A 15962-nucleotide genomic window follows, 5' to 3' on the forward strand; every position below is an offset into this window, starting at 1 on the left:
ATGAAGGTAAAGCACATCATATAAACAATCAATAAAGCACGCACATCCACTCACTAAAAAACAGGTGCTGGGCAGAGGTCAGAATCCAATTTTTAATTTGTTTTTAATTGCTTTCGTAACTATGATAGATACGAAAGCAAAAGTCAGATGAAATACATCATATGATAGTCTTGATCCAAGGCTAGCACACTGGATAATACCAGCTGACCAGCTGGCGCCCATGGGTGCCAGCTAGTCAGCTGGTATTATCCAGTGTGCTAGCCTTGGATCAAGACTATCATATGATGTATTTCATCTGCTGGCAGCCTGGCACCCATGGGTGCCTGCCAGCTAGTCAGCACAACATGTAGATGTAGGTGCTTGTGTTTACTTCACTGTCTGATGAAGAGCCGTCAAGGCTCGAAACGTCACGTCCAATGTTGATGTAAAAGGAACCGATAAATTGTTAAACTTTGGAGCATGATCCAGTGTGCAGACTTTATATTTTTGAAAGCATATCATATGAAGCATGAAGCAAACAACATTAAGCAAACAGCTGGCCACCCCCCTTCCTCCCACACACTCAGATTCAGACTTTCTTTTTCTTGGCTTTTTCTGTCTTTTTCTTGGCTTTCCTTCGTTTTTCGCTGCACAACAGCATACAAACAAGTTGCTCAGCGTCCATCGTTGAATGAAAACAAATTAAACTTTTGTTGTTGTTCTACCAAATGTCGGGCAATGTGTAGGGGCCCTTAGAGGATCACTTTCTGTCTGCCTACTTAGGTAGGTCAGCAAGAGTGTTGAATCATTGATGTAGTGATCTTTAGCTAATCTTTCACTAAACATTAACACTATTGTACCCAGTAGTACCATGCACATAAACACACAGGGCGAGAGACAGTTCCCTGTCCCAGATAGTCCCAAGTTATCTTTGTAGGCTTTTCAAACTTACAGAAAGATATAGTAGCCTGAAAAAAAAAAAGTGGTATTCATGCAATTGACCACGAGTCTACTGATACCCTTGGGAGGAACAAGATGTTCTGCATTCACTGATGCATAGGATGTACTAACATAAACAAAAGAAAGGGTGTTGTGATAGTCAAAGTTTCAACAACATCTGACACAACATGAATGTCATCTTATGGTATTGGCTATATTGTATTTTACAGTACAGTGCTGCAAAATCATGGCAGTGCAAATATACCAAATTCAAGGAATCAGAAAAACTGATCTTGTGTGGTGTGAGTGTTTATCTTCATATTTGTTACATGTTTTTATGTTTCTGTGTTTTTGTTCTAGCTGTAACACAAATTGCATTCCATTTTGGGATAAATAAACTTGACCTTGACCTGCGTGCTTGCGTGCGTGCGTGCGTGTGTGCGTGTGTGCGTGTGTGTGTGTGTGTGTGTGTGTATTTACACTCAAGTCCACGCACCCAAAGGCGTTCTTGTGCATGTCAGTCCATGCACCCATAGGTAGCACAGTAAAGTGTGGGTGTGCCTTCCATGGAGTGCATGTCAGTGTATGTGAGCGTATGCTTATTCAGTGTGTGTGTGTGTGTGTGTGTGTGTGTGTGTGTGTGTGTGTGTGTGTGTGTTATCAGTGTGCTTGCTAGCTGATTGCCGGCCTCAACAAGGCAACAAGGCCAATCAAACATCTAATACTGATTGGATCATTGGATTATGACTTGTGTCACTATCATTGTAAACTGATTGAAGAATCAGATACAACAGAAAACTGTGGTCACATCACATGTGTGTCTGTGTGTGTGTGTGTGTGTGTGTGTGTGTGTGTGTGTGTGTGTGTGTGTGTGTGTGTGTGTGTGTGTGTGTGTGTGTGTGTGTGTGTCATTACAATGCAGGGCTCCTTAGGGCAGTATGTTAATTAACCCCATAACAAATGTCTGGGAAAACATACCGCATATGGAAATGACGTTACGATACATGTGTATCATACAATATATCAAATTAAACCTATCTATCCTCTTCAGGTGGTCCTGGATAGTGTTCATCTTCATTCCTCATCCTCCTTTCCACAACCAGCTCAAGACTGTATGGGTTCATCTCTCGCTATGGAACTGGCCTTCCTCACCAGCTTGTTCAGGCATGCCTTGTTACCCCCCTAGCATGCCACAGGACAGAAGAGGACCATGGCTACCAGTACTACAGAATTGTAGAACATCTGCAGCAGACTGTTGCACTACTACTGCTTGTAGTAGTAGTAGTAGTAGTAGTAGTAGTAGTAGTAGTAGTAGTAGTAGTAGTAGTATAGTAGTAATCCACTAACAATTTCATGGTCTTTCAAATGTTGAGCTGGAGGTGGTTGCTGCATGTCGCACCACTCTACAAAGCTGTCCACTGTACTCCTCCTTGTTATCATCCATAATGCAACTGTGTCAATAGAGGAGACAATGGATAGTTTCACTGCTTGTACATGTATGAGTATAAGTGACAAATAAACCTTCTTGATTATTGAGTCGTCAGAGAACTTCTGTGATTGGCATCTAGCCGAGTTGAAGCAGAAGTTGAAGGTGTAGAGCATGAACAGGAAAGGTGACAGCACAGTTCCTTGGGATGTGCCGGTGTGCTCACCAACACATCTTGGCTCAGGCTGAAACCTTGCCCAAATATGGAGATAAATTACATCATAGTACTAACGTCATAATTTAGATGTCATAGGTAACGGAAGTCCAGCAGAACAAGGTGATAAGGGTTTAGGAGAAGTAGGCTAAATGTAAAACAACAGTTAATCAAACGAATGGATTCAGTCTATTATTTAAAAAGAACATATTAAGATAAAATAATTTATTTGAGGGGCATCAACATTTTCTTTTCTTTTTTCTTTCAAAAAATAGCAAATATGGCAGATCTACATGGGTAGTCAGCTGTAACTGGGATTTTATTCCAGTACTTTTTTTTTTACCTTCCAATGTTGTGCACTAAAGGGCCCTCACTGAAACCCCATCCAAAACAAAAACTATTAGCACCTTCTATGCCACCTCCATAAGCCTGATTTAAAACACCCCAGCGAGTATACTTGAACATGACAGTCCCCAGAGTCTCCAACCAACCAATGGCTAGGCCTACTACTGAAAATAATAACTGACAGGACACACTGTGGCACCTCCCAACAACACTCACTAACCAATCAAAAGCCAAGTCCTGGCATATATGTGCATTTAAAGAAAACATTGAGAAATTGCAGGCTGCGTAGTATTTTCTTACGGTCGCTGGAGACTTAAACGGATTAAAGTAATCGTATTAGGTTCTGATCGGTGCATTTTGAACTTGTCTCGTATATTGCAACTAAAGTGCTTCAAATGTATTCATCATTTACCATCATTTTGTTGTGCCACTTATCGTGGGGTTTTCCAATTGGTAAGTATAACTTGTAAGTATTATTGTTGTAGGCTATAGCCCTAATAATTAATTACGACGCGTTTTAAAGTTTGTAGCCTACTTTTGTATAGACACGGTAATTCAGATCCAACACACGGGAGTGGTCGGCAGGGCGGAGATCGTGGATCAGGTCCTTGTCAACGGAGCGTTTCTACCGAGCAGAAGCACGGAAGTCTCTGAGATCATAAAGACGTTGTCGACAGGTTCTCCCCTCAGATCCCTGGAGGCTGAAGTGATCGATGAAGTCAATCAGACTGCAACATCAGGTAAGCAATAAACGCATGTCCTTTTGTGGCTGCAGTCGATAGCATAGCCTAGAAGGATATCAGGATAGACTGTGCAGTGCACGGGCATCTGGGCACCTTGATGTAAAATTGGCTATTTTGTCCAAAAAAAAAAATATTTGAAAAATGGTCTTAAGTAATGAAAAGTATACATGATGTGAACACATGCACGGTACATCATTATCAAACTTAATTTTATCCTTCAACTTCTTGTTTATGCCCCAAAATGACTGGATGTACAGGTTTTGTAGCAATTTGTAATTGGCGAATGTTTAAGCATGTTATAATCATGTATACTTTACTTAAGACAATTTTCAAATATTTAATTTTTTAACATTTTGGACAAAATAGACAATTTTACATCGAGGTGCCCAGATGTCCCTAGTGCCTACCTAGCCATGGTTCACATGACGCTTGTACAAGCGTCATGGTGCCGAGTCGCCCTGGCTTATAGCGGTGTTCGATTTTTTTTTACATTGCCAACTCTCACATGTACTTAAACGTTCAGATTTCAAATATAAAGTGCTTAATCCCGAGCCACGGATGTTACAAGGCGACCCGGACCGCGATAAGTACACGTATCTCCCGTATTGTTCAATAAAACGCATTTTAATCCGATTGCCGGCCATTTTCTCCAATACTTTCAACCATGCGACACTAATGGTTGGGATGTGTTTTGCACTATGATACATAAAAAAAAAAAAAGGGAAAAACGGCGATGGGATTAAAATACTTTTTATTGAACAATACGGGAGATATGGGTACTTATCGTGGTCCGGATTGCCTTGTAACATCTGTGGCTCAGGGTAAGCACTTTATATTTGAAATCTGAACGTTTATGTACATGTGAGAGTTGGCAATGTCAAAAAATCGAACACCGCTATAAACCAGGGGGACTCGGCACCATGACTGTCATGGTATGACAGTCATGTTTCAGGGCTAGTGCCTACCTATCCTGTTACCACTTACCGCCTAGGATAATATGCAGTTTGATTTAGACTTTTCTTATTCCACAGACAACCACACTTTTGTCCGTTTGCGTGAATGCAAACTGGACGGGTCACAGGTGCATTTGACTGACAGTCTTTTCTACGACGGGGCGGTATACTTGATTCTGGACCGAACCGCAGACACATGGACAGCCCAGAGACCCCAGGCAGTACCACTCAAAACACGATGGGACCAGGAACCAGAGCGCACCAGAAAGGAGAGGATTCAGCTTCAGGAGGGGTGCTCTAAGCTTATGGAAGTGTTGAGGCTTTCTGAAGACAAAGCTGGTAGTATAGCCTAATATTCTTTCACATTTTACCGTCTAACTCTGCACACCATATTCCCTATAAAGAGTCATGGAAGCAATTTTGGATTCACCCATCCATCATTCACGCATGCATACAACTCTGTCTCGGAATGAATAAGCATGGGCACACAATAGTAGTTTAAACAAGTTTCTCCAACCTTCAGCAAACACCCTGAAGAAGGCGTTTGCCGAAACGCGTTGGTGTTTTTTAATGTTCTGTAAGCCCATTGCCCAATAAAGGCTTTTTAATTTCAAATCCACCTGAGTGCCTGGACCTGGATTTTTGTGCCTTTTTGGCACATTCTTTCCTTTCATGAGCACCGGTGGTTTGAGGGATACCAGTAGCGCTCCTGCCATCTCTCTCTCTCCTTCTCCAACCTTGTTGGAGTTGGCCATAAATTCACATTTTCACATTTTCCTATCTTAATTTCGTCACAGGTCTAAACAATATATTGATGAGGGTAAAATACCCTGATATTCGCTACGGCTACAGTGTCCATGGTTTCAGTTTTCAAAATGATTGTGCAAATTATTTTAAAGTTTTATATTCCATGACAATCGGTGTTGTGTGTGTATATGCTAAACAGTGAAAATGCATTGCCCATTTGACAAACCTGTTATACAACACATTCTGAACTGTGACCTGCAAAACTAGTAGTATGCAAAGTTCTATACAATATGTTTATTAATTGGGAATATTGTCCTAGTTCCACAGATGGCTATGACTGCTATTTTGGTACCAATCTTGGCACTGCTGGCTTTTATTGGGCTAATAATGGTCAGCCTACTCATCTCTAAAAAGCAAGGTGAGTGAATGTGATTTACCTTTGCATTTGTCTCATCTGCAACTATAAAACTGAATATTTATAGCCCTGCCCAAGACAGTTCTGTTATGTCAACAAACATACAAAATAATCCTTAACTCAAAATAATTGGGCTGTTTCGCTTTAGGACTATTTGCTTATGATATTATTGACCCAGTTTTCTCCTCTATAATTACACATGCTTCATTATAAACATGTTGTGGTATTTGAGGTCACATGAAGTCAAGTCTCATTCTCACGAGAAAATGTTCTGTATGATCATGGGATCTTTTTTTTCTGCTTCCAGGAGGAGTGAGACACCCTGGAGGTAAGCACAAACACATATTCTCATTTTGTTAGCCGTTTTAGTTAACAGGCATGGGTGAAGATTGATAGAAAATTAAAGATTAAATATCCACCTCACAGTAATTTAACCATAGGGTGTGAGTGTGACTGTGTGTGTGTGTGTGTGTGTGTGTGTGTGTGTGTGTGTGTGTGTGTGTGTGTGTGTGTGTGTGTGTGTGTGTGTGTGTGTGTGTGTGTGTGTGTGTGTGTGTGTGTGTGAGGGGGGGGGGGGGTTATGTCAGTCACATGGGTATGCAATTCCTGAATGACTCTGTCCTCAATCACATTTTATTATGAGTTAAAGTGACTATGTGCCATTTCACCCAGTGACAGGAATGACAGAAAATGTAACACAGACGTGCCCGTAGACCGTAGTCAAATAATTCATACTTGCAGATCAATGAGGCTGTGGGCAGGCCAAATGAAGTTTACTCTCTGTGTGTGTGTGTGTGTGTGTGTGTGTGTGTGTGTGTGTGTGTGTGTGTGTGTGTGTGTGTGTGTGTGTGTGTGTGTGTGTGTGTGTGTGTGTGTGTGTGTGTGTGTGTGTGTGTGTGTGTGTGTGTGTGTGTGTGTGTGTGTGTGATTTCTTTCCTCACAGGTGTCATTGGCTCAGTTATACACTATCCTCAGGACATCACAGAACTGTATCAAGAAGGAAAGGGCAATGGTTACCAGGCCTTGTAATTCAAAGACCCGGCTCTTGCATGTCATCGTCATTTATTGTATCCATTTCATTTTCCATATTGACAATAGGTCAGTGAGTATAACCTCAACAATCTGCTGCAACGTCTAGCATATTGTACTTTTTGGTCCTCTTCACAAGTTTGTTTCTCGCACTTTAGAATGTTGTACAGTATGTGTCTACTCCTTTACATTGGTGCATTTGAATATACAGTGTATATTTATATTGTGTGTGTGTGTATGTATGTATGTATGTATGTGCATATATGTACATATATATATATATATATATATATACACACACACACACACACACACACACACACACACACACACACACACACACACACACACACACACACACACACACACACACACACACACACACACACACACACACACACACACACACACACACACAGCTAGCTCCCTTGGAGGAGCAAGTTACGGCCGGGTCTTTTGCGGGGTCGCTACACACGCCCTCACGCTTCACTCTCGAGTCCCTCATGTCCCTCACGCAAGGGCACGCTCCACCGGTCCTCAACCGCTTCTGACACCAATGTAATGCTTTGCGCACCGAGCTGGAGATATATATATATATTTATACAAGTTCAGTCCTTCAGGTGTGAATATTCTTGATCTACAAGATGTGTTCCCCTTTTTCTTTTTACAGAATTCTCCTATATTCATAATTTCCATAATGTTTTGTCCAAAAAACGGCAGAAACTATGAAATAATAACGTTGGATCCACACAGATTGCCTTACACACATGAGCTTTTATGTTTTTTAGCTTTTAAATGAGTGTTTTGTTTTTAGAATCTATAGAACACTGGAGTGACAGTTTGGTCTGAATTTCTACTGGTCAATAGTGCAATATTCCCATTTACATTTGGTTAGGACAGGGGTCTTCAACAGGGCGTCCGGGACCCCTAGGGGGTCCTCAGAGTTACTACAGGGAAAGAGAAGACCAAAGGTAAAGTTGACCAAGTATTGACGGTTTAAGTGGTTAAATGTCTGAAGATACACATTGACTTGAATCCAGCATACTGATGACAGTGCTGTCAAACAGGTGTATGAAGCTATCTAAATCTATGACTTTTATACAATATGTAGTGGGGTTCCTGCTTCATCTCTCTCTCTCAGCTAAGGGGTCCTTGGCCTGAAAAAAGTTGAAGACCTCTGGGTTAGGATATTAACCTTCTTTTTTTTTTTTTGTCAAATATTTTTCATGTTTTGGATATGCATTTTGTTTCCTGTTGACTTGAATATGTCTTTGTGTTACTGAAAATTATATTAATAAAGAGATTTTTTATGAAATCTTTTGTGTTTTTATTGACGGGCCTCTAAGTTTATCTGGTAAAGATTATCTTGTTCACCTGTTGTCAAGATCCAAGGTTGATGGGGTCCATACTAAAACTCTCTCCCACAGCAGACGGAGGGTTGTTTTGGATTCCTTTTCAAGTTTTACTCGATGGATCAGAAACTGGACCATTGCTGGCACATCATTCATCCAATACTTTAATAAACTGCCAAAAATGTTCATATAACAATGCTCATATCAGCCTATAATGATTTTAAATTGATTGATTGAATACTTTATTAACAGTTTGCAAATAATACAGTGGTACGATTACACGAAAAGCCCCTAAGGGCTTGTTTCCATTGTGGTCCTGTGTATTCACTTCATCGAGACATTAAAGACATACAATAATATACAAGACATCATCAACACTAGTAGCAATAAAAATGTAAATATGTAACGTAAACAGTTGTGGGGTGGGGGTACGGGGGTCATTCAAATAGAAACACAAGTGCAAGCTGGAGATAAACCCCAGCATCCTTCTTGTGGGGAAGGCTTTCACAGAAAATAGCAGATCGACAAGCTCACAGCGAGTTTCAGCAGCTATTTTCAGCGAAAGCTTTCCCCACAATAACAGAAAATACACTCGTACAGAGCCCTGAGGGACTAGTTAAAGATTTATTTAAGTGTCAGGAAGTTATTTCCAAGAGGTGTACCTGTGTTCCTGTCAGACTGCATTATATGGCCTATAGGCGGCGGTACACATTGAGTCTGCCACCTTTCCGGGGATGGGAGGCACGATTTTGTCTGGTGTCGTTTGTTCAGGAATTTTGTTTTGCGTTTGTCGACCAGTGTTGCCATGTCTGCTTGTTATAAGCGACTTTGGGCTTCTTTTTCTGAAAAGTTGCTTGTAAAAAGTGGTAGTTGCGGGTTGAGGTTTTTGGGTCTTGTTTCCAATGTGTACTTGCTTATTTAGGCAAACCAGTGGTTCTCAATATTCTCATGAAAATGTTTTGTGCCATTTGTGTTGTTAGAATGTTTCAAAAGAATATTCCAAAAATTCCACATTTTATTGCAAGAGAGTTTTTGAAGATAGCAGACCTACAAGCTCACAACTCGTCGCACCGCAACGCGTTGTGAGCTTGTAGAAATAGCCGATGGTTTAAAGTGCTCATGTGGCCTAGTTGCTTCTTTTGGGCTTGTTTCTCTCTCAAAATATGGCAACACTGTTCTCGACCAATCATATCCATCCATACTCAAGCCCGTTGGCGTGGCAACGGTTTGAACGGACCAATGAGGAGAGCGCTGAGGGACATTTAAAGCAGGCGTTGTTTCTCTTGGCGAAACATTTGAAAATCCATTCTGATTCTCACTAACAGGAGCTATCCTTCGTCCGGAGGTAAATATACGGTTTATTAATATGTATTCTATTATTATATCATCCGAAAGAAAATTTAACATTTAGTTTTTTACAGGAATATCACCATTGAAATTCATGTTTTGGAAGAAAGTACCGTCTAACGTTAACTTAATGTTAGCAATGTATGTAGCTAACCGACTTTTTTGTCTAATGCTAATAACAAGACTTGGTAACGACGCCATTATCCCCGGTACCGGCGATTAACAGGTTAAAGTAATGTTAGCTAAATTAAACAGTGGTTGAAGAAGTACTCAACATTTTTTACTTAAGTAAAAGTACCAATCCACGATGTAGAAATACTGTTGCAAATAAAAGTCCGGTTTCAAAATTGACTTGAGTGAAAGTACAAAGTATTTGCATTAAAATATACTTAAGTACTAGTAAAAGTACTAATTTAGCATAATGTTCCCTTAAACAAGTTTCCAAATGTGTAAAAATGCTTTGAAAATTGAACAGATCTACAAGCTCACAACGTTGTGAGCTTGTAGATCTGCTAGTATTTCAAATGGCCTAAGTATGCACAGGGCTGAAGTGGTTAATGCATATTGTAATGATCAAATCTACAAAGTAACTCAAGTTTTCAAGTAATTGTAGTTGGTTAGGGTTAAAGTTAAAGTACAATAGTTGCCTGTTAGATGTGGTAGAGTTAAAGTAATACATTGGAAACCATTAAAGTATAAACTCCTCAAAAGTAACCAGTAAAGTATAAAATCCTCAAAAGCACTTAAGCACAGTACTGGAGTACATGTACTTAGTTACTTTACACCAGGGGTCTTCAACGTTTTCAGCCCAAGGACCCCCTAGCTGAGAGAGAAATGAAGCAGGGACCCCCTACTCTATATTGTATAAAATTGTGTTTCAGATTAAAACATTTTGTTTTACTTAGTCTGCTCTTTTCCCCCTCTACACCTATAGCCTCTTTGCCGAAAATAGGCTAATGTTTCCCTCAGAAAAGGAATTGTAGGTTCAAGTTAATGTAAAAAAAACTAAATCCTATCACATAAAGATTTGGCAGACCCCCTATAGTAGCTCTGACCCCCTGTTGAAGACCCCTGCTTTACACCACTGAAATTAAAGTTGTGTTAATCTCGGCTTGTGATCTACATCTCTTGTCCAGTTGCCATGGCTCAGTTTGGATTTGAGAACGACATTCAGAACATCATGAAGCTGGACATGCCCATCACCAACGCACCCATGCCCAGGTGGCAGAGGAAGGCCAGTTCCACCTCAGGCTCAGCTCCGCTGAGCAACAGCAGTCTTACACCAGGGAAATCTGGCAATAAGTCGCAGAGCATGTCAAAGACGCCTAGCAAAACACCAAGCAAAACTCCAGGTAACTTGCTCACTGTGTAACTAACTCTGAGAGGCTACTGTAACACATTTGGTCAGTGGTGGAAAACAAGTTTTACTTGGGTAAAAGTACAAAAGTATTGGACTCAAAATATACTTAAAGTACCAATTACACAGACTGTCCCATTTTACAAGTTTTAAAATCAAAATCTTTTTAAAATGGCAGATCTACAAGCTTGCGAGCCGTTGTGACCTTGTAGATCGGCTATTTTCAAATGGCCAAAGTTTAAATGGGTCTGAAGTGGTTAATGCGTGTTTTGTAATAAACCAAATCTACAAAGTAACCAAAGCTTTCCAATAATTCTAGTGGAGTAAAAGTACAATATTTGACTGAGGTGGAGTAAAAGTATAAGCTATTGGAAATACTCCAGTAAAAGTACCTAAAAATTGCACTTAAGTACAGTACTTAAGTAAATTTACTTAGTTACTTTCCACCACTGGAGAGGGGGTACTGTAACAGATGGAGGCAGGCTCCATTTGGTTACATTTGTGCACACATACAAATGGCTAAGTTAAACCGATTTTACTCAAATTTCATAGAAGTGAATTGAACAATGCCTTGTTCCTAGGTAAAAATGTGAAGTGTACACCATCCAAAGTAGGGGGTGACCGCTTCATTCCCACCAGAAACGGCAAGCAGATGGACATGGCGAGCTTCCTACTTACAAAGGAAAATGAGCCTATGGACACAAACGAATCTACAGCTTCGGCAGTAAGTTTGTTTTATGTCATGATTGTGTTTACTGCTCATACATTTTCAAAGACTGTTTGTTAATCAGGTTATGTGGTCTTTGAAGGACAACCGGAAAGCTTGGTCTGTCACACTTAATGGCTGTAACATTGAAGAGGCTAAGATCTTGCACTTTGGAGGAAAGCCACTTTACGCTCCAGAAGGTAACGTAGTTAGTTACTCATTCCTTTTTATATGGATATAGAATCAAGAAGCAGGTTGTGATTATACTTTCTCCATTTCCACAGGTTATCAGAACAACTTAAAAGTCCTCTACAGTCAAGGTTCGACTCCAGGCTCCTCCAAAAAGACAAGATACATATCTTCTGTTCCTGACAGAATCTTGGATGCTCCTGATCTCAGGAATGACTTCTGTGAGAAATTTAGCCCTCATTTTCAATTACATGCATTGTCAAAAACGCACATAGGCAAAAATGCCCCTGAAATCATGTGTCTGAGGGGGCAAAAATTGCTTTTTTGTTATGCTAACTTAAGTAAATCTCCCAAGATGCAGCAGGCATTGAGGGGTACATTACTATAAGATGTACAGACCTTTGGCCACATTATGTACATTTCCGTATCTGAAATTCTCAGGTTTACACATTGGTTTTATTATACTCTCGTATACTCATGCAGTGTTTTTTCCTGAATTCTTGTAGATCTGAATCTGCTTGACTGGAGCAGTCAAAACATGCTTGCTGTGGCTCTTCACGACAGTGTCTACCTGTGGAATGCCAGTGCGGGAGATATCACTCAACTGATGAAGACCGAGAATACAGAGGAGTACATCTCATCTGTGTCTTTCACCAAAGAAGGCCACTTCCTAGCTGTTGGCACAAGTGACTGCAAAGTTCACGTGAGTATGCCATACAACACACAAATAGTTTAAACTTGTTCAGGATCACATTACATTAATTTGCTGCTCTCCTTTTGTTCCCTTCTGCACTTTTCTTGCTTAGTTGTGGGATGTAGCAAATGAGAAGCGTTTACGCACCATGACTGGCCATTCAGCCAGAGTTGGAAGCTTGAGTTGGAATGAGCATGTGTTATCCAGGTACACTTTCTGACATTTGAATGTCTAAATCTTGAGTTGTGGTTGCCTTGCAGTTATTTGAACATGGTGCTAATGAAAGCTAATTATTCAACTCTTGAGTGAGCACACAAAATTGCTTGGTTATTTACTCAGTAATTTTCCTTGTAGTGGCTCCAGATCAGGACACATTCACCACGATGATGTAAGGGTGGCAACACATCGGATCGCTTCACTGAGCGGCCATTCCCAGGACGTATGTGGCCTGAAGTGGTCCCCTGATGGGAGATACCTAGCTAGTGGTGGCAATGACAATATGGTGCATGTGTGGCCTGGCGTGGCGGACGGCGAAAGACCATTCCACTCCTTCACTGAACATACTGGAGCCGTCAAGGTCAGCAAAAACTTTAAAAACCAGAGGTGTTTAACCTTGAACTTTAAAAGGATTTAAGTGAAATGTATTTTTCTTTGTAAAAGAAAATGAGTTTAGTAGCTCTATATTCCCATGGTAATAGTTTGTTCAGGAACAGGAGTCTCCCCTTCTCTCTAGCTCTTTAGAAAACAAATGCAGGATGAACGAGCAGACAAAATTGGAATTGGAACACTGATAAATGGGTTATCTCTCCTGAGTGGTGACCCACCTGAGAATTTTAAAGAGTTGGAGAGACGGAGACCCCTGTTGGCAAACAAGCCTATATATGACTATCTGAATACAGAGCTCTAATGACGTTTGTTTTAATAAAAACAAAATCTAATGCAGCGCCTTAATTCTTTTGAGGAACCAATGCATTTTGCTTCATCCTTGGTCCTCAGGGATTCCTTGTATACTGCTAGGCTTTGAAATGGCTTATCAGTTCAAGGAATCCCATGCAGGCACATGATCATGGAAATTCAGTGGTTTTGTAATGTAAAATTTCTCCCTTAGGCTTTAGCCTGGTGCCCATGGCAGTCAAACATCCTTGCGTCTGGAGGTGGTACCAGCGACAGATGCATCCGCGTCTGGAATGTCAATAGTGGCTCCTGCATCAGTTCTCTTGACACTCAATCCCAGGTAATGGCACACTCCTGCTTCTTCGATGCTGCAAGTCTAATGTACTCTAATGACTCGGTTGAACTCTTTTTGCAAGCCAACTTGGAGGCTTATGGCTTTCCAACTGGAGATTTCAAAACAAATTAAAATAATTTGGAGCTTGACCAGAAAAAACTTACTGTCTGCTGTTTGCATAAAACTACAAACTGTAACACGGAGCACTTTTGACTAGATGACTCAAGAGACTTGCAGCTCTCGTAATTCCCCATTTCTGTCTGAAACTATTGTAGTTATATTGAGATTGATAGTAACTATTGTAGTTATATTGAGATTGATAGTAACTAAACTATGATGCACACTGTGTGGCTGCTACAGCTGTGGCTTTCCTCTATAGAGTCTATAGTCTAGCTGAATGATGACTCTGCCTTTTCAGATATCTTCCCTGGTGTTTGCACCAAATTACAAAGAGCTTGTGTCTGGCCATGGATATGCTCACAACAACGTTGTCATCTGGAAGTACCCATCATTTTCTAAAGTCGTGGAACTCAATGGTAAGTTATGAACTTCAGTAAATTGTCACATTAGTGGGTGGAATTGTTGAGCACACTACCCATGGATTGCAGTTATAATTAAAGTAACATTGTTGCTGTTTGTTAGCTGGTAGATCAGAGAAATATGGAGACACAAGTTCTTCCAATGTATCACAATGTGCTGAGCTTGTACATCGTTTTTGAGAATAAAGTGGTCTGTTATATTAGAGCTTGTCTAATTATCCATTGGAACGCATGTTTTTTTCCCTTTCCTGAACTGTTTTGGGCATACAGGGCCCTATTTTTGCCGGTGCCTTACACATTATCCCTAAACTTCTTTGCCATTTTTACTGTTTTTAAAAATATTTTCAAAAAGTTCAACTAGCCGATCTACATCGACACGTTGTGAGCTTGTAGATGGCTATTTGAAAATGTTTTTAAAAATAGAAAATGGCAAAGAAGCTTGGGGGTAGTTGGTAAGGCACCGGCGAAAATTTGGCCCACAATGTTTTCACCCAGCAGAGACTCTGCTGGAATATGTGCAGTATCAATATGTGCAGTATCAAATGGTCAATGGAAACCTACACTGCACAAATTTCCAAATCGGTATTGTCAATGTTGTAGTCTCAGATGTAATTCTCTTGTTTTTAGGCCACGAGGACAGAGTTCTGAACTTGATTCCTAACCCAGACTGCTCCGCTGTTGCTTCTGTCGCCGGAGATGAGACCGTACGCCTCTGGAAGTGCTTTGAGTTGGACCCGGTTAGGAAGAAGGCCAAGGACAGAGTTACCAAATCTACATCTGGTGTCATTAGTCACCACACCATCAGATAATGGTTAAGATGAAGTTGAGGTTTAAAGGGATATTTCACTTTCAAACATGTTTAGGGTAATTGTAACGTCTACTCAGGCTTTTGTGAGCACCCCAGCCCAGACAGTTGGTTGCTTGATTCAGTATTTTGATATCCATTTTATCAAACATGCCCCCCTATACGACCCCTTTTTTTAAATATATATAATGATCCATTCATCAAAAACCCGTCCTTGGTTCTGGTGACTGTCATTGTCCTTTAATGCGTGAGGGGGGCCTTGTTTTCTTTCATTTATTTTTGCAAAAGGAGAAATCTAAAACGTATATTAGGAGGGCAGTATGAGTCACATTTTGGATTAATCTATTGTGACTAGACTGACTGATATAGACTGTGTTTGTGTCCTAAAATGAATATGTAAATACTGAATAAAGTCACTTAAACTGTCCGGGGTGGTCACAAAAGTCCGAGTAGACGTTAATGACCCAAACATGTTTGAAAGTGAAATATCCCTTAAGGATTTTATTCAATTGTGTACAGTTTTTAATTACGCTAAAATAAAGTTTCTCTTTTTTTTCTTTACATTTTGCATTCAGAGTTGCTGTTTCTCATGCATAAACTGTAATTTTAGAATTTCAATCAGAAGTGGTTATGACAACTACCCAGTCAGGTTTTTTGCAGTGTTTTACGCATTTCCAAGGCCTGCCTAATTTGTTAGGAAATTCATGGCACAAATGTTTAGTGTGGGCATTTAATATAATTCTCGTTTTTGTGGTGCACAGCATGCAATCAATAAATGGCTCAAGCCATGTCTCCAGGTATTAAATGGCGTGAAAGTAATGTATGGTAACAATTGCAGGTTTGTTTCCCAATCATCTGTAAATTGCAATATGTCTCTACTACAATAAAGATGTATATAATTATACTGTGTATCTGCTTCAAATAACTTGACATTGTCATCAGTAGCTGACCTGAC

The 15962-nt window shown here is 40.3% G+C and overlaps 2 protein-coding genes across 2 annotated transcripts; both read left to right on the plus strand.

Moving 5' to 3' along the window:
* Window positions 1-3159: 3159 nt before the first annotated feature.
* Window positions 3160-8105, plus strand: LOC311045640 (uncharacterized protein). Its single transcript, XM_084057595.1, has 6 exons — window positions 3160-3356; window positions 3449-3643; window positions 4678-4938; window positions 5666-5764; window positions 6069-6089; window positions 6705-8105. The coding sequence occupies exons 1-6, from the start codon at window positions 3299-3301 to the stop codon at window positions 6788-6790; spliced, it is 720 nt and encodes a 239-aa protein (XP_083913721.1). The 5' UTR covers window positions 3160-3298; the 3' UTR covers window positions 6791-8105.
* A 1298-nt stretch (window positions 8106-9403) lies between these two features.
* Window positions 9404-15570, plus strand: cdc20 (cell division cycle 20 homolog). Its single transcript, XM_084057221.1, has 11 exons — window positions 9404-9487; window positions 10626-10841; window positions 11428-11570; window positions 11656-11752; window positions 11837-11962; window positions 12248-12444; window positions 12548-12642; window positions 12790-13012; window positions 13544-13669; window positions 14082-14199; window positions 14830-15570. Exons 2-11 carry the CDS (start codon window positions 10631-10633, stop codon window positions 15009-15011), a joined length of 1518 nt encoding a protein of 505 aa, XP_083913347.1. The 5' UTR covers window positions 9404-9487; window positions 10626-10630; the 3' UTR covers window positions 15012-15570.
* The last annotated feature ends 392 nt before the right edge of the window (window positions 15571-15962 follow it).

The sequence above is a fragment of the Gymnoscopelus microlampas genome, assembly GCF_963454915.1.
Source record: "Gymnoscopelus microlampas genome assembly, chromosome: 5".
Lineage (NCBI taxonomy): Eukaryota > Metazoa > Chordata > Actinopteri > Myctophiformes > Myctophidae > Gymnoscopelus > Gymnoscopelus microlampas.

Bases quoted from the DNA above. Each gene is read 5' to 3' on its own strand.
- LOC311045640 (XM_084057595.1), top strand. From the start codon at position 3,299: ATGTATTCATCATTTACCATCATTTTGTTGTGCCACTTATCGTGGGGT. The intron at 3,644-4,677 runs GTAAGCAATAAA...CTTATTCCACAG, and splicing joins CAATCAGACTGCAACATCAG to ACAACCACACTTTTGTCCGT. The intron at 6,090-6,704 runs GTAAGCACAAAC...CTTTCCTCACAG, and splicing joins AGGAGTGAGACACCCTGGAG to GTGTCATTGGCTCAGTTATA.
- cdc20 (XM_084057221.1), top strand. From the start codon at position 10,631: ATGGCTCAGTTTGGATTTGAGAACGACATTCAGAACATCATGAAGCTG. The intron at 10,842-11,427 runs GTAACTTGCTCA...CCTTGTTCCTAG, and splicing joins AACACCAAGCAAAACTCCAG to GTAAAAATGTGAAGTGTACA. The intron at 13,670-14,081 runs GTAATGGCACAC...CTGCCTTTTCAG, and splicing joins CTCTTGACACTCAATCCCAG to ATATCTTCCCTGGTGTTTGC.